Genomic DNA, 23,979 nt, shown 5'->3' on the forward strand with positions numbered 1-23,979 from the left:
TATTAAGTGAAGCAGATTTTATGATCTTGGAGCATATTATAGCTCAAACATGTTCCTCACAGGTTTCAGAAGGCTCACTTAAATATACAGTATGGGCTCATCCTTTAATAACAGAATGATGCAGGGTGCCAAGCATCCTGCTGATATTTCATTTGTTACCTGCAGCTCTTTGCAGTTCTGAGCTCTGGTCATGTGCTGCAGCTTGTAAAATCGTGTTTTTCAGATTATGCGACAATTCAAGATGCTTTGTTCACATCAGCCCATAATCAACTGTGTATAGAAGTGTTAAATAAACATAGCAATGCACTCAATCTGGGTTCAAAACAAGATGTCTTGTTTATTGACCCAACGGAAAGGTACACTGAAGCAAACTGTTTGAATCTTTTTTATATTTTTTAGGAGATCATTTTCAATAACTCAACGAAAGAAAAGGCCCAACTATATTCCAGAACAAACTGACTGTTTATTCTTCATATTTTATGTAAGCTAATCCATTTACTAATGTTAACAAATCCATTATTGTAAAGTGATAGCAATTCAGTAAGGGTTTTTCAAACGTCTGACTGCTAGCTCATGCGATGCGATACTCCTTTAATCTTTTCTTTGTCTGTACTTTTCCAATGTATTGCAATGAAAACACAGCTACAGTCTTGGATTTTGGCCCAGTTTACACTCAATAGGGGTTCTTTTGTGCTATCTGCGATAGAGATACCTAAATATACAGCACACATCCGCTCATCCTCCATTATAACTGACAGCTCAGTTACCACACACAGTGTTTTTCTCATAACTGTAGTATTTGGCTCATCCTCATTGAGAAACACCACATTACACTGTAAAGGAATCTTTTATGAGAAAATCAGCCATCAATAAAAAAGCCATTTAAAATGTTCTCATTGTATTCATACTCTTTTTTTCCCTACACTATTTAACCATTAATCAAAATTTTGGGAGCAGTAAAAAGTTGCAAATTTCACTTATTGGTTGAATGTTCAATTTTCGACACTTTCTCATTTTTCTTAAAGGTCCAGTCACAGTGTATGACATTAGGGGCATCTAGTGGTAAGGTTGCAAAATGCAATTAACGGCTCACCCCTCTCCTCTACCTTTTGAAACATTGCTAAAACTCAAGCCAGACTAATGCTGGGTTAACACCAAAGGCAAACAATTGCGGTCCACGCTCTTTATTACTCGTGGGAAAAGTTAGTTATTTTCAATTTATATTGTCAACTTGCGCAAAAGATGAGATGGCCCCAAGTTCCAGGGGCGCAGATGGGATTTTTTTAATGGGGGGGTCAAGCTGTCAGCTAATGATTACAACTCAGTTTGTTACTTTGCGTAATTTGGTCTTTAACTAGTGCTCAAGTAGTTACTTTGCATAATTTGGAAGGATTCCAATGTTGGATAAATAACAATGAACCAAGACCCTAGCACTAGCAATGTATGATCAAACTGTTATTTGTCCAGTATGCCAATAACCTCACTAAAACGTCATGCCTTCTGCAAAATATGTTATATTTAAACATAAATCAGTCAATTTATACAGTTCATTGGATTAGAACATAATGTAATGCCAGGACCATCAATAGAGTTTTACAAATCCAGATAAAACATTATTTCCTGACGATAAATGGGTGAATTTTCCAACCATTCTTTTTGTATTCATTCGCTATTTGCATCTGTCCACTCACCTAATTGCATAGTCTGCACTTAGTTTGCTAAGTGCAAAAGACTAGTTTTAAAAAATTAATAATTTGCCACATCTGGGAAAAGTCAGCAGGCATAGAATACTTACATTGTATTGGTCCATTTTGAAAAATCACCAGCTCAGTCATAAGCGGTCTGAATTCGCCCCCTATCTCCTCGTGCACTATATAGGGTGTCCACCTTTTTGTAGTGTTGTCTGAATTCTAAGTAAACAACTCATTGCCTACATTTGTTGACTACTTTTTACCCATAATGCATTCTGATTTTGAGTGTACATGCTGCCACGAATGTACGTTTTTACACTTGTGTTTGTTCTTGTTGACAGTTATTTTCTACTTTTTGAGAATATACAGATTAAATGAATGTTATGTATACTGTATATCAGTGTTTTATTTTAAATCGATTGAGTAATTCTATTAAACGTAATATAATAGTAAATAAACGTGGCAAACATTTTTGTTCTCTTTATTAAAAACGAATATAATAAACGTGACAATGTAAAAAGCCACTTTACCATTTTACAAAACACACCATAAAGCGTGTAATTTAAGCGTTATGACAAATGCCTGCGACAATACTTTCAGACGAAGGTTTTATTATGTCGGTGTCTGAAATGGTTCTCTATTTTTCATATAGTGGACTATATATCAATCACTATATAGTGAATAAGTGAGTGAATTCAGACGCAGCTAAAGATGATTGCATTTGATCAATTACCGCACTGCTCCTCATAGGACCCTGGGGGCAGGGGTCATAGCAGGGAACCGAGAACTTAAACGTCGGTGAATGTACCCCCGTCTCTACTGCAGTTTGCGTCTAAGCATTAACTTTGTATGTAATTTACTCTGGCAAATCCCTTTATTTGATTTGGCGTGAACCTAGCATCAGCTGCTTCTTTGCTGAAGGCGATAATGTATTTACGAAACGTGTTCTGTAGAGCAGTTTGTCCATTTAGGGCCACTGTAGAAACAATATGGTAAATTCCGTGCTAGGAGACCCGCGATGCATGTACAGTAGATATGTAGATCACGCGAAGGTAATAAAAATATTGCTTCATGTAAAGTCTTTCTACTCTAATTATATTCAGTATTGGGTGCAACTAGTTATAAAGTAATGTTACTGTAATTTAATTACATTTCCCTTGAATAAGTTAAACCCTTAACAGGGTTTTTTTAGTATTACAAATTAAATCAAAGCCATAGGCGCATAATTTTTATCTCCTTAAGGTCTCATAGTCAGTAGCCTACAGCTCATCAAATTGTTCTCTTTGAGGCATTACTTTGTTTTCATTAGGTTATAAATCACATGACATGGTTGACAGCACTTATTTAATCTAACCTTTTAAAAGTCCCTTTACAGCACAACATGCATCCTTAAAGGGCCCAACATACAATGAACCTTTTTGGGTCATTGACGTCATGTAAAAATCCACTGTCCGAAAACTGGTTTCCACTGCCATCTAGCGATCAGGACGTGGAAATACAACCACCACTTAATTTGTACTTCAATCCCTTTACTGCTCATTTCAACAGGAGATAAAGTAAAGTCCTTTTCAAAAACAACAACTTTGAAAGTCCCATGGATATTTATTAATGCTACAATGGAATGTCAAGCTTCTGAACATTCATTTATGAAATGCAAGTAGAGCAAACACCAGCTTTAATATATACTGGGTTAATATAACGTAAAGTCCACACGCAGCGCCAGTGCAGAACCTATGCAGTAAGCTGCAAAGCTACAAAGCTACAAAAAGTGCAACCAACATTGTTACATAAGACAATAAATTTTTTCGTTTTGAGCACATCCCTTCAAAAGCTCAGCAGCGGAGGCAGCTTTGAGCTCAAAACTTGCGTGGCTGTTGGATACAATGAGTGCGAGGAACATGCGGCTTCTCCACGCCCGGTCTGACTCTGCAGTGCCGCACAGAAACCGGAGTTTCTGGAAAGTCGTGGCCTAACTGCAGAGGTAAATAGAAAAAATAAAGGTCATAACACGAACATTGTTTAATAAAAAGTCTCCACTCAAAAACTAACAAATTAACATTTCAGATAATTTGCTATATAGTTCTGAACGGAGACAACACATTCTATAAAGGGAAGACTGCAACAAACCTTTTCAAGAGGACCAGCCAGGAGAAGACTCAAGTGTTGCATTCTGGAAGTTGGCACAGACCTAAGATATATTGTCAGCAAAGTTAATCGATTAAAAGTACTAGAACTTGAGTTTAAACATTTCACAAGCTTCGACCAAGCAACAGGTGTCTGCTTTACTTGTAAGAGATTAAGTTGTTAAATAAATGGTGTTACTATACTTGTGTTTATCCACTTTCTTTGTCTCCTTCTCCACATTGTCCTCTGCAGTCTTCTTTACAACTCGCATCCCTCCTGCTTTTACTGAACACACACAAAATAAACACAATTGGACTGAAGGTGTTAAATACTAAAGGCTTGGGGTAAAACTTGAAATAGGAAGGAAAAACAGTAAATCCATTACTGGCAATTCAAGATGAAGAGATTTGAAAATCAAGTCATACAAATCCAGGTCATGAGTTCAGTTAAATCCTGTAGATGTCTATCTCCATCAGCTCTAGCCTGTTGTTCTGAACTATCGGGGCGTTTGCCCAGGGCCCAGAGGGGGAAGTGTGCAAATGTGCTCAATAAAATGCCATCCGTTTAAACAGACCTAATAAAATCTGCAATGGCAACCCTCCAAGTGTAGGATAATAAGGGGTGTGTTCAGCATTTACAGTTCCATCCAGGTGCAAGTGCCAGAACATTGTGTGAACTGGTGGTCATGTGCCTCAACGGTAAAGCTTTTCGCAAGGGACGTGCGTACGCATGTGTTAACCAGTCAAGTTGAGACACCCAAAAACACCATCATTTCACACAGTTGGCTTTTTAATAACGACAGATTTAACTTTCCCCTTCTAATATCAGTTTGGAGAACAATATAAACCATGTAGAAATCATGCATTCGTTAGTTACTCAAGGTTTATTATGAGATGCGTGATCTTTATAATAAAAATGAGCACGAAAAAATAAGACATTACAAAGAATGTAGCTCCCATTTAAAATGAAAATTGTATGTCACTGATGTTCTGAACGCCATTAAACCCCATTAAATAAAATGCATAGGGAATTTCTTTGTGCTTTATACCTTAAACATAACGCAATTTGCAAAAGAACCTCTTTAGATTCAGCACGTTTCCTTCACCCAACAACTTTGCCTGCGCACTGAACGCAGAAATTGAAAGTGAATGTGACGAACGCGCACTCACATCCTTCCGATCCCGCAGTCACAAAACAAGACTCGGTGTTTGTTTAACACGCATCACGCTTTCCAAAACACCCATTTCAGCCTGCATCCCTCACGCACGATACACGGACAGAAAATAACAGCGTGCACAATATATGACGCGCGACACGCGTTGCACAATACAAGAACAATCTCGAACAACTAAACGCGCCGTCAAACAAAGTATCGAATCATTCGACGCTACAAACTAACAGACCTGCAGGAGGATGTCCGGCCTTCAGCGTGTCCCTCGCTCCCGTTTTGGAAAGTTGCACCATTGTCTGATTTCTTCAGAAACACCTAAACAGTCTTAACAACAAATACTTTGCCAACCCAGTGCGCCCACTCGCGTGCTTTTATAGTGCTGCAACCCCGGTGACGTCACGCAGGATGCGTGTGTTTGTTTTCGTATCCTTTACGATCGACACACAGCATGCACACGAATATATCCAACAGTACAACAGGAGGAGGTTTGATGTGCTTTGCAATACAACGTTGACAAGAAATGACAAGCAAGATTTGCAGGTTTGACACAAATGAAGATGACGATCGTCCTTTAACCACGGTCTATGCTTGTATAGTAAGATAAGAGTTTTCTAAATGGTCAGCAATACAACTGTCGGCGTGTTTATAGAAAGGCTGCAGGACCAAAACAAATGTGAACTTGTTTCAGTGGAGAGAGCATGTTATTTCCGGGGCGTGAGCAAACCGATGAGCTGTGTCGGACTTCCTGCGCAGACCGATCGTCCTGTTACATCAAAGCATCGCGAATGCTCGCGATATGTTTAGGTTTGCGTCTGCACGCAACACCAAGTCGAACGATCGTGCTTTGCTTCTCCTGTATAAACAACAGATCAGTCCGTTCGCTTTTTCGGCAAAACATTGTTACTCTGTGACCGCTAACTGGAATAATGCTGTTGGGAAAAAGTTTGGATGCTTCCACATCTCTTTGTATTAACCAATACAGTAAAGGAGATTTCTTTTCTAGAAACCTATAATGAATGTGTGTTGTATTGGAAGGATGTCATGTTTATGTAATTAATCTGATCTTGTTACTAGCAAAGTTTCATATTCATAAATCTAAATATTTAAATGTGAAACCTATTTTTTCATATTTTTGAGAGAACTTAAGTTCAATTAAGTTGTCTGAGAACAAAAAGGCCTTGAAAACATTATCTGTTTGTAGTTCTTTTCCTGTTTTCAGTGTCATGTAACTTTCATAATTCATCAATATGTTTAAGTTACATGATTCCCCCTATGTGATTTTTTGTTTATTCTTGTCTGTTTTTGACTGTTATTATTTGTATATTGTTTTAAGCAATAATAAAATAAAAAATAAAAAACGCACCTAAAGGCACAAATACACTCAAGACAAGTCCAGTCTGCAGATTTGATCAGTGTTTTCTCTCTAAAGCTTTCAAAACGTCTGCAACTGTATGTCTAGTTAAAACAAATCTGTTCACATTTTTCAAGTCTTGTGGTGTATTCCAGCCATTAATGGAATTATGAATCAGCCGATGTTGAGTCTGTACTGTGCACTTCAATAACTGTCTGGTTTGGTTCAGCTACAAAATCAGACATCACAAGACTACAGAGAACGGTTCGGACTGCTGAAAGGATTATTGGTACTCCCCTGCCCACCCTTCAAGAACTGTATGCATAGAGTGAGGAAAAGGGCTCAGAAAATCACTCTGGATGCCTCACATCCAAGTTAACCCATCTTCGGACTTTTGCCATTTGGCCAATGCTTCAGAGCCGCAAATACCAGCACAGTCAGGCGCAATAACAGTTTCTTCCCCCATGCAGGCAATCTACCTCATGAGCAGTTAAATGTTCCCCACTTATGCAATAAAAATGTGCAATATCCTTATATTTATTTGTTACCCCTCCATTCTAGTGCATCCCTGCATCTTACTCAATCCTATTCCATTATAATTTCTAGCACAATTGTTTATACACTTATTTATTTGCCTATTTTTTGTCTGTGTGTTGTTGTCTCTGTGTACTGGAAACTTCTGTCACTAAAACAAATTCCTTGTATGCGCAAGCATGGCAATAAAGCTCTTTCTGATTCTGATGTTCTCGTACCAGCGGCCTTTCTGAATTTGACCAAGTGTGGTTTTATTCGTCCCTGTTTGACAATTGGTTATGACCCTTAGGCCCTCCGGAAATGTCTGTAAACTACGGCTTGAAGTTTGATGTGGTGCAACTTTGGGAACAGTGTGATTATTTCATTGTTTCATTCTCATGTCTTCCATCACAGGTACATAAGAAAGCATTTCAAAGTTAGTTTTGTTTTAACATGCTTAACATAACATCAGTCCTACAGTTACAGTTCTCTTCAACAACGTTTGTAAGAAAGGTGTGAAGATTGGGGTCTTTCTTTCTTTCTTTCTTTCTTTCTTTCTCGTTGATGTATATAAAAGGTTTTGTTCTCAGTTACTGGCACTGGTGACCCACAGTTCTGCAGGTTATGTACTGTAAGTCGGTTGGATCTCTCTGTAAATGAGCAGATGTGTTAAATAAGGGAGTGCAGCGTTGTGGGTCCACAAAACTGGAGGTCCACTGATTTAAATAAACCAGTTGGCCTCTTCCAGCTGTCTGTTAAGAATTTTTTTATGGTCTTTCAATGTTCTTTCTGACTGTGAAGCAGCGCCACCTTGTGGCAAAAGCATGGGTTTGTCACTGTTGAATTTTAGTAGATGTTTGTTGGACATATTTTTGTCCTGATGGGGATAAAATAATGCGTATGACTGTGATATGTATTATAGATGAGAGGTAATGGTATAGTATTGCAATGTGTGGCTGTTCATCACTGTATCTGGTTGGCGGTCAGACCACCATGATAAAGGACAGAAGGATGGAGTGCTGGACCTGTAACTTTGACAGATGAGGTCAGCTTGTGGATGATCACAGTGACACTTAAGTATGTCTAGCAGGTTTGAAATGTGCACTAAAAACATATCTTGCAGACATTATAACTTTGATTGACACATTCCAGCATCACTTTGAGTGGCAGCAGGCCGCATCTTACTGCTTTTCCAGGCTGGCATTTCTTTATGGAGCACGGTACCCATCCTCCAGTTCACAGTCTGTGCGTTGCATTGACTGAGCTGAGTAATGACAGGTTTTGGTAATAATAACAACAACATCTACCCACCTCCGTGTCTCCGTTGATGCATTTGTTCTAATGGAATACTGGATCTCTGTCATTCCTGGATTCATGCGGCAGGAGGAGATCTCATTAAAAGCAGGCGGACACCATCACTGGTGGGCACCTGGCCAGTCTGGCCAATGAGCTTTGAGAGCAGTCTCTAACATGATCCAAATATAAGACAGATGACTTGCAAAATTAAAGGAAGAAAACACATTTATTAAAGGAAGTATTTTGGAGTAATATGTCCGGATTGGTAAGAAGGGTCTCAGCCATACACATTGATTCTTTAAGCTGCCTGATACATATATATATATATATATATATATAAACATACAATTCTTATAATTATTGTATGAAATTAGTTATGTATAGTTTTATGATTATTGTAAACCTTCACTCGATCTGACAGCCATGATCAGATCTTGTACAGTATCTTTCAGTGTCATCGGGGCTCATCTGAATGAACACTGCTCCAGTTGCTGATGGGAAAGAAAATTGCCCCATCCAACAAAATTTGCTCTCCTTTTAGAGCTCATGAATATTTTAGAGATTTAGCTGACACAGGACAATCATCTTTCGAGATGTGATGTCTCTGAAGGAAACGTTTCTTGAGATTTTTCCATTTGCTCAAGAAAATGTGGGCACTTAGAAAACTCTCACTTGAGATCTTATGAGATCTGTTTTACGTTCTTAAGTTTAATGGGCTTGCTTATGGTTAAGCGTTTTGAGAAATCCATACCTCGAAGAATGAGCAACAGTAATGGTGGTGCTTGTGTTAGCACTCTTGCCAACTCAAGAAAATCATGGTAGCTGCATAACAATGTTTACAAGATCATGAAAAGTATGTCATCATTTAATAAGTGAGGCGGTTTATGTTACATGGCAATCTAAAAATCAAAACAGTATTTGCCACATATGCTGTAAAGGGCTTACTTGATCCAAGTCATACAAATTTGTTGAGGCGAATTGTGTTAAGTATAGAAAATTGTCGATGAAATGGGTGTAAAGAGCATGCAGTGTTATTTAGCCTTATTTAGCATTATTATACCTTAATGTATCTTTAAATATACTGTTTATTTTAAAACTCCCAGTACTGTCTCCCTCATCTGACACACTTGATCCAACTCATCCGTTCATTAGGAGAGACTAGCTCTCAGTCGGATGTGTCCGATGAGGGAAACCTAATAAATGTGCAGTGCAAGGGGTCTTCCAGGACACCTGTCTATAAACTTTTGCAGTCAAAAGCATACGAGTAAGTGAGTGTGTGACAGAGAAGATCCTTATTTGAGAGAAAATTCTTGGTTTTATCATTTGAGTCACTTTTCAAAAGTTGCTAGAAGTAGGAAAATGTACATTTAGTCATTTAGCAGAAGCTTTTATCCAAAGCGACCTACAAAGAATTCAGGGAGCAATAAGCGATATGTCATAAAAGAGGAATAGTATAATAGGTGCTGATACAAAGTAACTAATACAAATATATATTTTAAATAACTAAATAAAAAATAAAAATCAGACAGTCTGAAAAGTTTAACAAAATTGCTAAATTGGCAACACTAGTGCTGCTGTGAAGAAAGTATTTGTTATTCTTCAATGTGAAAGCATGCGTATAATATTTCACTGAATCTATTGTAGCCACAAGAGGGCAGCACACTCTGTGGAACAGCAAATGTTTAGATTACTGAAGTCTGTCTGGCACATTTCAGTTATTTCAGTATAACATTTGTATTTACCAAAATATAAATGTATATGTCTGGCTGTCATCTTGTTTCATTTTTTGGTGATGACTGCTGGAAAAAACAAGTTAACCCAGTTTGGTGTGGCAATAATAGGTGAGGTAGTGGCAATAGGGTATTATGTACAATAAATGTTTGTAATGTCAGTCTGGCTCTGTTTATGCGATCATATCCTGAATTGAATAAGATTAATTACCAGATGAATGTTCATTATTGGAAGAAAATGTGAGTGGTACTTTCTTGATATCTAATATTTGAATTGCTCACGAATCTTGCTGACGTGTTGTATGCTTATCAAAATGTCCCACCCGTATGTCTCGGTTCTACAGTATAGGCCTCTATAAGTGGGATCTAGTTATCCCATCCTTAGCGAACACAGCTAATAAACCCATTACTAGAGCAATGGGTAAGCTGCGCAAAGCGCATGGGTTCGAATTCTAGGGAACACACATGTATGAATTGAATGCACTGTAGTTTCGGATGCTCTGTCAATGCATAAAGATGTAAATTTGACCCCATGTGAAGCAGCTGTGACGCGCATATCCTCAGCAGCATCTAGCGGCGGAGGCGCGCAACGGTCTGTAATGAGAGAAAGCAGCTGGAGCGCATTCACTATGGATCATCACCGCCGCTGCGCGCTCTAACCGCGACGCTCCACATTTATTCCGCCTGGACAACTCTCCCAACGCACAGGTAGGCGAGCACGACACAGCCCAGGTGCCGATGGAGCGTCCATCGCTGGCGCGTCTACATGTAGGCGCGCGTCACACGTTGGCACAATGAGGAATCCACTTGGCGTTTATGGATCTTGGTGCGCGGAGGCGCTCCTTCCTCAGTTTTCACACGCGTAGGGTGATGATGACAGGGCTGGTGTGTTTAGAAACGCGTAAATGTGATGCGTAAGGATGCGTATTTTAGGACGGGGGTCATGCGCATCGCAAGGAAGACGCGCACGGAGTCGCGGCATTGAGCGACGCATTTATTCGGTTAAAATAATCTGTGGCGACGAGCGCAAAGGCGTTTTGGAGATCCTGTCAATTTAAGGGTAAAGCCAAATGTAGATGCAGAATGTCATGCAGCGTGTAACATAGAACGGCGCGCGTAGGGTTAACACGCGAAAGATGCTGAAGTGGGTTATTTGAGCCAGTCAACATAAACGTGCTTCAAGTTATTAACACAGCCTTGTCATTCAATGAAAGAATTAAAAAGAACGGATTGAAAAGGAAATAAACCTGTTTAAAACGCATCCGCATACAGTTGCTTATCTTTTTATTCTGGGATATGCAAGCACAACGCATGTACATTCATTATTTATCCATAGCGAGCATTAAAGGCATTCATTTTATTTGGGATTCGAGCCCACAACATTTGCACTGCTAAACTGATGCTCTACCAAACTGAGCTATAGAAACGCATAGATCTTCATAAGTCAAATAGTAAGTACCCCAGGTCTCTTGAGGTCAGTCTGACCAAGACAGTGTTTAGGTGTAAATGGAAAATGATCTGGGAGACGTGTCGTACATTTCATTCCAGTGAATATTTCACATTTTGAGTTTAATATAACTGTATTAGTGACCACAAGTCATATTTGTATGTTTGTATGTTTAATACCCTCAATATGTTTACAGTATATGTTATTAATGCCCCCGTTGAGTATGATGTGTACTAATTGAGACGGAATACTAAACTTTCTGTATGATTTTATTTCTTGTGCGGAACACAGAAGATATCTTAAAGAATTGTGGGAACCGAACAACATTGGCCCCATTGACTTCCATTGAATGAACAAAACCACTGAGACATTTCTCAAAATATCTTCTTTTGTGTTCCACAGAAGAAAAAGTCATACACAGGTTTTGAAGGACATGAAGGTGATGACATCATTTTTAGTTTTGGGTGAACTATCCCTTTAGTATTTGTTGACCCTCTCTTGTAGTATTGTTTTCAAGTCCTGGAACTTTACTCACATTTTTTAATGTGTTTGCAGAGCCTCCTTAAATTCTTCCCAAAACCGAACTCAGAAAGCATATATCACTTGCTGTTTATGTTTGTGTAGGTACCTATTGAAAAATAGACTAAACAAAACATTAATATATATGTAATACCCCCGGAGAAGACATTGATACTTTTGATTTTATTAAGAAACAGTTATTCTTAGATGGAGGATATTAAACCCTCTACTTTTTATAAACTGTGGTTTAGGTGTTTAGTTCAAGTGTTGTTTTTTCAAGTCTCCTTGGAAGTGTTAGCTCTGCAGATGTGCCCTCTATATCGTTTCTGCTTCCCACGCACACAACCAAATATAGATCCATACATCAACGGATTGGTCCTTGTGGATCATGCTAAGTAGGCCGAAAATTATAGCTACTCCCTGAAGAGGTGGATCTCACCGGGGTCTTAGTAAATGTCTGCGGCATAACTGTCTTGATCTTTGCTGGTTTGCCTTATAGACTCATAAGATGAAGTATGTGCCATCTAACAGAGGTTCTTAACTAGTAGCCGGCAACCCAAAAGTGGGTCACAAGTCTGTTCTCATAGGGTCGCAAAAACTTCCGAATGCAGATTGTAAAACACAATTAGAATCACGTACAGATTGCGTAACAACTTTTACTTTTGACACCCAAAGCAGTAAATCCAGACTCAATGGTATTTCAATGCAAATTCACGAAGTCTCTTGGTAGAAGCCAGTCAAATGAGACAGATGAAGAAGCCAGTCAAATGAGACAGATGCCAGCATCGACAGGTGCGTGACATTCCATTGTGAACAGAGGAAAGAAAACACGACCCAAACAACTTTAAATATGCCCTCGCTTGTAATGAGGACAAACACGGTTTGTGTCCAACCGCAATGTGTTTTATGCAATGAGTTATTGCTGTCTCGTAATCAATATTCGCTCAATTTTTACAAAATGTAAAATGTTCCTTTCTATCTCAAAAGATCTCTTAATATCTCAATAATATCGCCTAGACATCAGGGAGAGCCAGTGTGAAGTTATGCTCAAATGTCATTCGTCGGAAATCTGAAAAATGTCTGGTTTAGAGTTTCAAAAGAGATGTCGACAATATCTCAAACCGTGCTCAGATTTGCCAAGTCGGCCATCAAAAATGAATATTATTGAAGAGCTCAATACGAAGTGAAATATTTCTCCTAGAATACAGATGATTTCATCTCTTTAGTCCACATTCATTTCTTCACCTTGTATTTGTTTCTGTTTTTATTTCTCCTATTTAGAAATTTTAGGAGACTTAAGTTTTTAAGCATTTTTTCCTAGCATGTCACATTAGTCATTCTGTTAAGTAATTTCATTACATTTAAATTCAGTGTAGCATGGGCATGTTTGTGTGCCTTTTAAACCAGTGTTTGATAGATTTGAGGAGTATTAAATAGGGCTGTTCGATTATGACACAAATCATAATCGCGCTTATTTTGGCCAATATTGAGATCCAGATTATTTAACACGACTACTCATTCACCTTTAAAACAACATTGAAAATGAAAAAAACTTTGCTTTTAACCTCTGAATTTAACTGAATGTAAATGTAAAGAAATAGCACCACTGAACCAATGTAAAGGAAAGGTGTGTGCTGTGGATTTATACTAAGAGAGGATCCTTGCAAAATGGAATGCGGCACAATAATCGTTTACCTCGATTATTTAGTTTTTGTAATAAAAGCAAAAATAAAGAAAACGAGCGCAACAGAAGTGAAATAAATGCTAAAGGAGTAGCGGGTGTTGAGTCTTGAGTCATCATCGCTGCATCACAGCTGTCTGTTTCCTGCAGCGGAGCACATGTTCATATCGACAATTTCTCTCAAACATCTACAACATCTCTCGCTGCGAGTTCTATAAATGATCAAAGCTTCACCCGCAATTAGGTCTCATCTTTTACACGGAGACATTTTCATCGTCTAAGATCTTAAATGAGTTCGGGAGACGTGCAGACTAAACTCATGGAGTAGATGGCAGCGTGTGTGTTAATAACATAAAAATCACTGTCACATGAATTCATTTGAATTTCTATCATTAATTTTTATCCAACAAACGCATAGAGTCTGAAATGATGTAACATCTTCTTTGTTGTGTTCAGTGCTGTTGTAGTTTATGATAAAGATCCTTTGAATTGTAAGCATTGGCCTGAGATGGATTTAGACTCTCAGACTGGGCTTGTAGTAGCATGCAAATGAAATTGACATTGAACACAAGTATTTGTGTGTTGTGTTGTGTTTGTAACAGGGTGTGATTCTACTGACAGGTACATTTAGAGCTAAATCATGTTGCCACCAGGACACAAATAGTTCCTGGCATTCTTCCTTTGTGGTTATATTGATGTTTGACCTGATGTTTTTAGTTCTCCAGGTGTTAGATTCATTTGACCTTTCAAAGCATACATTTGTTTTTATGGCTTGTTGTTTGTTTGCATTAAATCAGTTTAGATGCGTTTAGATGCTGACGGTAATATAATGTTCGCTATGTTTGTCTGATCCAGGATCAGGGTTTTAAGCATTGGTGTTGCTTGCCATCTGGTCATCATGATGTGTGTGTGCATGAATATAGATATTGACAGGTGATTTGCTGCCTGTAACTGCTGGTCTAGGATCAGTTTACACACTCCAAGTCCAGATCAATGACTTGAGGCGAGAGCTGACGCCGCATCAGCGGCCGCAGGCTGTGAAGAAAACGTTTTTATTTTGTACAATTAATTTGGAAATTACATTAAAAGGATGGGTCACCCAAAAAAGAAAGTTCTTAAACTCACTTTTGTATCATTCGAAACCTGTATTTGTTTCTGCAGAACACAAAAGAAGATATTTTGAAGAATGTTGATAACCAAACAAATAACTTCAATTGAATATGGACACAAAACCACAGAGACATTTCCTAAAACTTCTGCTTTTGTGTTCCACAGAAAGAGTGTCACTGAACGACATGTGGGTGAATAAATGATGACCGAACCATCCCTTAAAAATACTTTTGTTTACTTACATGATTATATGACATATGTCTGTTCTACACTGTTTTCTGCAACAATGTAAATGTAATTGATGATGCCAGATTTAAGCAAACTACAAAAATCATTAGTAAAATTGTTAAGAAATCAAAATCTTTAAAGGGACGGTTCACTTAAAAATGTATATTCACTCTTTGGTTGTTCTAAACCTGTGTACATGTCTTTGTTTGGTTGAACACAAAGATATTTGGAAGAAGGCTTGTATCCAAACACATCTTGGACCCCACTGACTACCATAGTAGGAAAAAGGACAGTGGTAGTCAAACGTGGCCCAGAACTGTTTGCTTTTCTACATTCTTCAAAATATCTTTCTCTGTGTTCATCATAACAAAGAAATGTATAAAGCAATTTTTCCTACTATATGGTACTATCAATGGTGTCCAAGAACTGTCTGGTTATAAACCTTCTTCCAAATATCTTTCTCTGTGTTCATCATAACAAAGAAATGTATAAAGCAACAACATGAAGGTGAGTAAATGATGACAGAACTTTTATTTTGGGGCGAACTAACCAGGGAATTCAGAAAATCACTTTCTGGTCACACGACGAAGCAGTTCGACTAGTCTCAGATGAAGATGTGCTCGACCTGTGACGTGCGTTTTTACACAGAGAGACAGTCTGTGATGCGAGGGTGCTTTAAGACAGGCTGAGCACACCTCACCGCCTCAGGAACTCACTGAGCCTCTCACAGCGTCAAACACCAGCCTTGTGAAATAACACAATAGCTATTTCCAAATCAAACCTTTTCCTCTTATTTCATTTCTGTTTGGTGGTCCAATCCAAACAGGTTTCCATTGCTGTTTACAACGGAGAGGCAAGTGAATTAAGATGCAAGTCTCTCCTTCACAGGCCTAGTTATTTATAGAAAAAACCCTCAGAAAAAACAAACCTACGGTTGGTTATAGAGAAAAACCAGAGAAGCTGAAGACACAGTGGATGGTTACAACTTCTGCTGGTTTTTAACCGCCAGCGTGTTTGCAGAAAGTCAATGTTGGGGCTCCGGAGAGACCACGAGCCATGTGTACTTGGGATTTCTTTATTTAGCTCGTGTTGGAGCTGAGGGATCAGACATGTCTGCGTTGAGCTTTTGGATGAGCTCTTTAGCTCTCCGTGGAACAGTGTAGTAGAATCCAGAGACAGCTGGAGACCTGCTTATAACACAGCTGTTTCCACACATATTCAGCCGAATGTACCAACAAACAACTAAGTTAGAGAAAAATGTCATCGCTCTTTCATAGCTCAGGCGATTTGATGGGGTTCTCTTTTGTGTTTCATTTGAGCATCGACTTATTCTCAGATGTTTCTCCGCGGATGAGAGCGGATGTTTCCTTTTCATTTATTCTCATAGATGTCTATTTAAAACCGAGATACGAAAATTTCATTTACTCACCCTGTTGTCATTTCAAACCCGTAAGACCTTTCTTTCTTACACAGAACACAAAAAAAGGATATTTCGAAGAATGTTGTTAACTCGACCCCATTCACTTGCATCGGTTTTGTGTACATACAATACAAGTGAATGGGGGCCGGTGCTGTTCGGTTACCCACTTTCTTCAAAATATCTCCTTTTCGTGTTCTGCGGAAGAAAGTCATAAAGGTTTGAAAAGACTTAAAATTAAAAATAAATGGGCAGGCTATCCAGATATAGGCCTTCATCATAAAGCTCGAAACAGTTGGTTTCTATAGAATCCAACACCCCAGGGACCATTAGCTAAATCTTACGTGTGCTTTGCGTGCCTAATTGTGAAAGATAAGAGGCTTTTAGCGTTAATAATTTACCTACAGCTCCCTCAGAAAAAAACAAACATCTGCCCCTGATGTACGCTTAGTGAGGACTGTAATGTGCCCCACAATCTCTCTGGTGCACAGGAAGCATGTTGTCATTTGTAAATCCATTACAGAGTTTATTCACTAACAGTGATGGACCCTTAAACAGCAGAATGCAGATTTAAACACTTGTGCACACTTAACCGCATGCCACGAAATGTTGTGTCAGCTTATGCATTTACATGCTTTTATCCAAAGCATGTGTTTACCTACTAGGAACAGATCTTTTGAGAAACGTCTCAGTGGTTTGTGTTCATACAATGGAAGTCAATGAGGGTCAGTGTTGTTTGGTCATCAACATTCTTCAAAATATCTTCTTTTATGTCATACAGGTTTGCAATGACCCGAGGATGAGAAAATGATCGCAATATGCATTTGTGCATCCTAAGAAGTCAATGGACAACTTGCACGTAGCCTTGTGACGTACTTCCGACTTGAAATCGCAGGCTCACTTTGCTCCCTGCGAAACCTGAACGTTGAAAAATAAGATTTTCCACACATACATTATCAGTGACATAATCTTAACATCACTAGGTACATCATCTTCAAAAGATCTGAGAAAGCATTGGCTGGTGAACGATAGCGTTTCACTTTCTCTCCTCGTTTAACCACCGAAAGCAAATGACAGGGAATCATAGCAGCACTGTTTGGATTAATTAACTACAGACTTCAAATACTGCAGCGTTTCATGCGTGAGACAGCAGGGACCTGACAAACACACACAACACGTTTATATTAAATGTATAAACGTTTCAATGTAACATTGTACAAATGTAATGCCATCGAGGAGAACGCAGAAGACTACGTGCAAGTAGTCCACTGTTTGACTAAATCTGCTTTGGTTAAAGGCTGAACTGGGCTCAGAACATCTCATGAGATGTACAAGTTCATTAAAGAGAAAAAAACTGCTTGACATCCGTGGATCTTGGGCGGAAATATATACAAATCGAAATTCAAAATGATGTTTTACACGATGGTGTAAGTAAGATGGAATCTGGCGATTCTGCAATAACTATAAGAGCTGAATCTAAGAGTCCATTTCCTTCACTTATCTCTGTTAACAAAGGACCTCATACATGATTTGTGGTTCTTTGATGGCTCGGTTAAAGGAAGTGTTTAGTGACTGCTGGCGGGAGATGGGAAGCAGATAGGGTCAGCTGCAAAAATGATGTTTGTGTCCGAGCTGTATTCCCGTGGTTAATGTGCCAGACACATATATATGTGAGCTGTTTCCTCATGGGGACCCGGGTTCGAGTCCGATCTGAGTCCTGTTCCGATCCCACACCCCAACTCTTACCCTCATGCTCCTGGTTGCCTCAACTGTCCTTTATATGGAAAAATGCTCGTAACTGTTAGTCTCATCAGACTGTAAGTTTTGAGAAGTGAGAAACTCTTCAGGGTATCTTTGGAATTTATTATTTTCGATTTAGATCGATATTAGATCAAGCTTTTCCAACTACTTTTTAAAAAAAAAAAAATCGCCAATCGCGTCATACATTATTATCGCCTTTAGTGACTTAGAAACCGTCGACGAATGCAGAAGCGCTAGCTACCTTGTTTTGTCACTTATTTATAAAACATTTATAAAACTTTAATACTTTCCCTCCGCTAACATGATTTCTCGTTCCCATCTGATTGAAGGCCATCAGCAGTGGAGTTGAAGACAGATCCCATCATTCCACGCTCCTTCACAGCGTCATTAAGCTACGCCATTGTTGTTGTTTTGATCTTGCGCCCTCTAGCGGCGGTTTTGACAAACTGTAGATTTAACTGGACCCCATTCACTTGCGTCCATACAATAGAAGCGAATGGGGTCCAGCGCCCCAAAAAAATATCTTCTTCTGTGTTCTGCGGAAGGAAGAAAGTCATAAAAGTTTGAAATGACACGAGGGTGATGACAGAATTTAAATTTTTGGGTGAACTATCACTTTAAAGAGTTGCTGTACGGTTCAAACACGCAATCTTGAGTTTATTATCTCAGTTGTGCCTTCAAGACATTAATGCGATAACAGAGAGAGAAGTTGGATATATTTGTGCTGAAGTCTCAGATTTTGCTTCTGAGGAAGACACTACAGAAATCTCACACATTTCACCTTAAGAACACGTCTCAATGTCACAAAAACTATCTTGGATTCTTAATTCATTTAAAAGTTTTTTAAAAGCACAGATAATCTATAAAGTATTTTTAGCAAGTTCTTGCTCCACGTCATCAATAACCGCCGACGTCCGGTTCCACTTCTCAAGACCACAAGAACAGAGATTGCATGAAAGTACCCGGATGTGTTCTTGATATCAAGGATTCATCGATCGCAGCCTTGTGCGCGTACAAACCTGCTCCAATTCCCAGAAGTCACTGCGGCGCGTCCATCCAATGTGCAATCTTCCGAGACTATCGCAAGACCGGTCTCCGCCACAACACAAGTCCGTTCGTTGCGTTCTTGGATTTGAGAAGCGTGAGCTGCATGCATAATAATTACGTACGCAAACTATGCAATAGTTTTAGCTTCCTGTATTTGAGCAAAGAACCGATCTCTTTTATTTCTCCTAAGATTTGTTTGTTTCAGAACATTTGGAACACAGTAGAACCTTAAACTATTATATACCCGAGAGCTACATAATGTCTCCTGAACCATCAAAGATCAACCTTTGAGCATTAACATTTGTCTCTGGGTGCTTATATTGGCTCAGCAATTGAAAGATTAAACTGTATATTTCATTTCTGCCTGATAGATGTTGAAATGATGAGGATACTGTAAATTCAGTGATACTGTTTCCAAGGCAGCAGAGTTGTGATTCAGGGCTTGATCATCCACTGCAGTTATGAAAATTTGTAATTATACATGTCATTTCTTTCTAGGCATTTTTGTCTATTAGAATAAAGCCACGAAATGCTGTAGTTTGCCTTTTTTTAGGTGTAATTTTGGAAATAATTATAGTAAGTTTGGCTCTCTCCATTTAGACCACACACCTCATATTGTGATTATTACAAGCAAATGTTCCTTCAGGACATCCATTTTGACCACTACTGTATCTGTGCAAACCAGGGGAACAAGGGCATCGATTTCTTTCCACTTCTTTTGGACGTTTGCTGTGACCCTCTATGACTGCAGTGACATGAATCATCATCAGTGACAGTTTTACGTAAGAGCTGTTTATCATACAGTTGTATCCTGACAAACACACATATGCAGTCCCTCCATCCCTCCATCCCTGCTCTTTTTCTATTTCAACTTTGAGATGTTAGAAGATCGCCTTATACTGATGATGTAGCACAAGCTTATACTGCACGTGTAGCCACAAGTTCATGAAAATCATGAAATATCCACGCTAGGACGAGAACCTGCTGCCCGACCAATGTTTACATAGCCAATGTATTTAAAAGAAAATAATTGTAGACCAGCGTCTGAAGCATGTCTGATAATTCAAAGTCACCATGCATTCAGTGACTACTTCATTGGGAAAAAGAATCTTAGGCTGGCGTACATGTCGTTCTGGTTTATGTTGGTTTAGTCCTGGTCTAGGTGATGTAGGGTAGAGCTGATGTTGTGAAGCAGATGAACAGGTATAAAGTCACAAATGAGAAATGTATAAACAGATTAATTGTAAGGTCGGTGTCATAGTTGGGTGCGTGTCATCTAAGGCTGAGGCGTGTGTGTTTGTGTGTGTGTGGGGTTCTGGGTTGGAGATAATTACCCAAACAGGAGCAGATGCTCAGCATGGTTCATTTTTTTGTCAGGGCTTGACCTTTCTAGTGTTTTTCATGTGTCATAATCCCTGTCACTGCTTAATTGTACTAATTAATTCTTTATAGAAACAGTGTTTTTTTGGCATATTGTTTAACGTTTGTGCTATACTTTGTATATATTTTGGCATATTTGTTTCAACACAAACACCGTGGTTGAACTGTGTCTACTGTAGTAAAACCATGGTTCATTTCTTATTTGCCGTACGGGTTGTTCTAAGCAGCCCTTACAAAAAATGCACTACTTAAGCCGAGTACTATGGTAACCATGGTAAAGTACAAATTAAGCATGGTCTCGGTATAGTAACCATAGTTTAATTATATTTGTAGTAAAACTCTTCTTTTAATACACCAAAAAACATCGTTACTTTACTTCTAGGACAGTAAAAACAAGGTTACGTTTTTTTGTAAGGGGGCAGCCACGATTGCTAGAAAAGTAAAAGCGTGTTTACTGCCTTGAGCAGGTAGCAACACAGTTTTATTTGTGTCAAGCAAATAGCATTGAGTTTTGACAACAAGATAAGATACCAATAATCAAATATTTTAAACAAATCAGAAGCGTTCATGCTAAAACGTATGTCAAGGAATGTAAAAGCAGCACCCATTGGTCCATGCGTCCAGTTTTTGTATCCTGTTGTTTTTTTGCGGTTCTCTGATGGACTGTGTCATGTTCTTTCAGGTTATGCCACCCCGCAGGCTGACTGGAAATCCAGCCGTAAAAGAGAAGGGCTGATCCCAGACCCCCCCCCGTGTTCCCGCTGCTGCGCCTCTCCCTGTCCCCATGGCGACAGGAGGCCATGCCCCCGAGACAGATGTGTTAATCAACCTGCATCAGGTGAGAGATTCCACCACCCCAGATACTTTGTGAATTTTAGATTATGTCACTGCAGTATGTAAGTGATGCTTATTGATGTCGCCACCTACCGTATCAGGTCGTTTCAACACATGGTAGGGTCAAATATGGACCAAGCCATCCGTTGAGTTTCAATTAAGCCCTACTGGGTCAAATGTAGATGTTTTCAAGGTTCATTTAGTTGGGTTTGTCCATATTGTACCCATATTGTACACCTCCCTCTTTCAAAATTCGCCATTTTGAATGAAATGAGAAATTAAAGTGTTAAATGAAATTTGTAAGTGTTTTGATGCACAATATTTTATAGGGTTAACATCGATTTTGATGTCATGCTGATTGATGTAAATAGAATGTCTGTTTGATGAATTGCTACATAAATAAAGTAAGTATGTGGCATTGAAGGCAGGTGTGGTTGTTTTCTGAGCTGCGGCTGGGTAAGGGAAGGTGGCGCAGCGCCAAGCGGGAAGGTGCCGGTGCTGGGTTACATGTGATGGCTGGGCGCAGAGGACAATACTATGGTTCTGACCTTCGTCTCATTTGACACTTAGGATGCAAGGTTCCCAGGCCATGCGTATATCTGAATGGCTGTTTTTGTGTATGCTCGCATTTATGTGTCTGTGTATTGTGAGAAATAGAAAGTGTTTCTTGGACGGGCTGAAACCTGATCACAGTGGACTTTCAAATGGGTAAACCAGAGCTCTTTTTTTCAAAGATTTTCAAAAGTTTACGGTCACTTAAAGGGATAGTTCACACAAAAATGAAAATTCTGTCATCATTTACTCATCCTCAGGTTGTTCCAAACCTATATTCATTTCGTTGTTCTGCTGAACACAGAGAAATATATTTGGTAGAATGTCAGTAACCAAACAGATCTCATCTGCTATTTTTTTGCCATAGTAGGCAAAATAAATACTATGGGAGTCATGGGGGATGAGATCTGTAGGGTTACTGACATTCTTCCAAATATCTTCCTTAGTGTTTAGTAGAACAAAGACATTTATTCAGGTTTGCAACAACCTCTGGGTAAGTAAATTATGACAGAATTTTCATTTTTGGGTGAACTGTCCCTTAATGTTTCTCCTGATCTACAGGCATTTTCTTAAATGTTCGAATTTAGACAGAAATATAACTATGCGAACATATGAAATTATTTAATCACGAAACAAAAATATTATTAAAACGCTTTTAAAATGTATGAATTGAGTAACGAAGAATAACTCCCTCACAAGGGTTTAAAAGCATCTCGGAGACCTTAAGAGGCTTTCTGATAAAATGACAAGAAAACATTTCACCAAATGGTAGTCAAATGGAGACTTGACAGAAAATTATAGCTAGAATTGGATTTATTTTGGATTTGTCACAATATAATCTCCATTGTCACATATGTGTTCATTCATACATTTGGTGAGTTTAATTTCGTTTTCAAATATGGAAAATATCACTAATAAAAAATGAAAAAGAGACCCTAAACTGTTGGCCAGTTCTTTATAAATGCTGTATATCAATATTTATTTTTTCTTGACCGACAGAAGCGTGAGTTTGGTTGTTTTCAAGTGGATTCTTGTAGTGTTCACCAAAAATGATGCAGTAGCTATGAAGTATATCCGCATTTAAATAGCAGAGCAAATTGGAATGTATAGAATAGGATGGGATTGTTCGCCCAAAAAAACCAATTGGTTTTGTGTTCATACAGTGGAAGATAATGCTATAAAGTAATAAAAATGTTGGCTTAACTATCCGTTTAAGATCTCTGGACCACCTGCAGTATAACTCAAGCTATCACTAATAATGCGCCTGTCAGATGCGGTGTTAAACATGCAGGGATGCTGTTAGAAAGAGCCGGTTCATCAAGGGCCTTCAGAGATGATGTGATCATTGGTTGGTGTTCAGCATCTGTCCTGTGAAGCTGTCAGAACATTGGACTGTGACTCTTCTCTTATTGATGAAGTCTTTCAAAGGGTTGCTTGAATCTCAGAGGAATCAGAGGGAACAGGGACAAACACTGTATAGAACCTCACTGACAGATGCCGTTTCCCTGAAATGATGGGACATATTGTTGGTAAATGTGTTTGGATGGTTTTAGGCTCCAATCTGTTCACCGTGGCATCGGTTATCAGATTAATTGCTTCGTGTCGGCGGGCCTGTGCCGATGGCCATTTGGCCAGTCGCATCTGGACTGTAGAGACCATCAGATCACATTTCAGCACTTTTTGTATCGGCAGAACGAAATGTTTTGCGATAATACTATATAGGGCACAGCAGACATCATATTACCGTTGCATTCGAGACTTTTAAAAGAAGAATGAGATGCAGTTTTACATCTCTCCTCTCAAGCAGCGCCTTCCACCTGAATTGACAGAAATCAATAGAAAATGAAATCAAGAAAAAACAGAAAAATTAGGAAGTGATGGCTCGCTGAATCAGAGAACTGCACACAGATTCCAACACACAAATATTTGACCATATGATATTTATACTTTATACAAAATCCGGTGGCAGCAGGCACCACGCAAATCTGATGTCACACACGTCTGTTTTATAGACAATAATGTAAACAACACAAATCAGATCATGGTGCTCTTTTAGTTCTGACCTGGGCCATATGACTTTCTGACGTGGAAAGAAAATTGTACGTATGTGAATTTTTGCGAAGTCAA

General features: G+C 38.9%; 2 protein-coding genes across 2 annotated transcripts in view; one reads left to right on the forward strand and one right to left on the reverse strand.

Moving 5' to 3' along the window:
* Positions 1-2,048: 2,048 nt before the first annotated feature.
* dap1b (death associated protein 1b) lies at positions 2,049-6,353 on the reverse strand. Its single transcript, XM_079463966.1, has 4 exons — positions 5,219-6,353; positions 4,019-4,100; positions 3,819-3,879; positions 2,049-3,664 (listed from the first exon to the last, which is right to left on the reverse strand). The coding sequence occupies exons 1-4, from the start codon at positions 5,277-5,279 to the stop codon at positions 3,548-3,550; spliced, it is 321 nt and encodes a 106-aa protein (XP_079320092.1). The 5' UTR covers positions 5,280-6,353; the 3' UTR covers positions 2,049-3,547.
* Positions 6,354-21,250: 14,897 nt separating this feature from the next.
* The window catches only part of slc4a3 (solute carrier family 4 member 3), a gene marked incomplete at its 5' end in the record, with an annotated part of 29,506 nt that continues 26,777 nt past the window's right edge, over positions 21,251-23,979 (forward strand). The window contains one exon of the mRNA XM_079464460.1: positions 21,251-21,304. Within this exon, the coding sequence (XP_079320586.1) occupies positions 21,251-21,304 (54 nt within the window). The remainder of the gene's footprint in view (positions 21,305-23,979) is intronic.

The sequence above is a fragment of the Barbatula barbatula genome (assembly GCF_947034865.1).
Source record: "Barbatula barbatula genome assembly, chromosome: 9".
In the NCBI taxonomy this organism is placed as follows: Eukaryota; Metazoa; Chordata; class Actinopteri; order Cypriniformes; family Nemacheilidae; genus Barbatula; species Barbatula barbatula.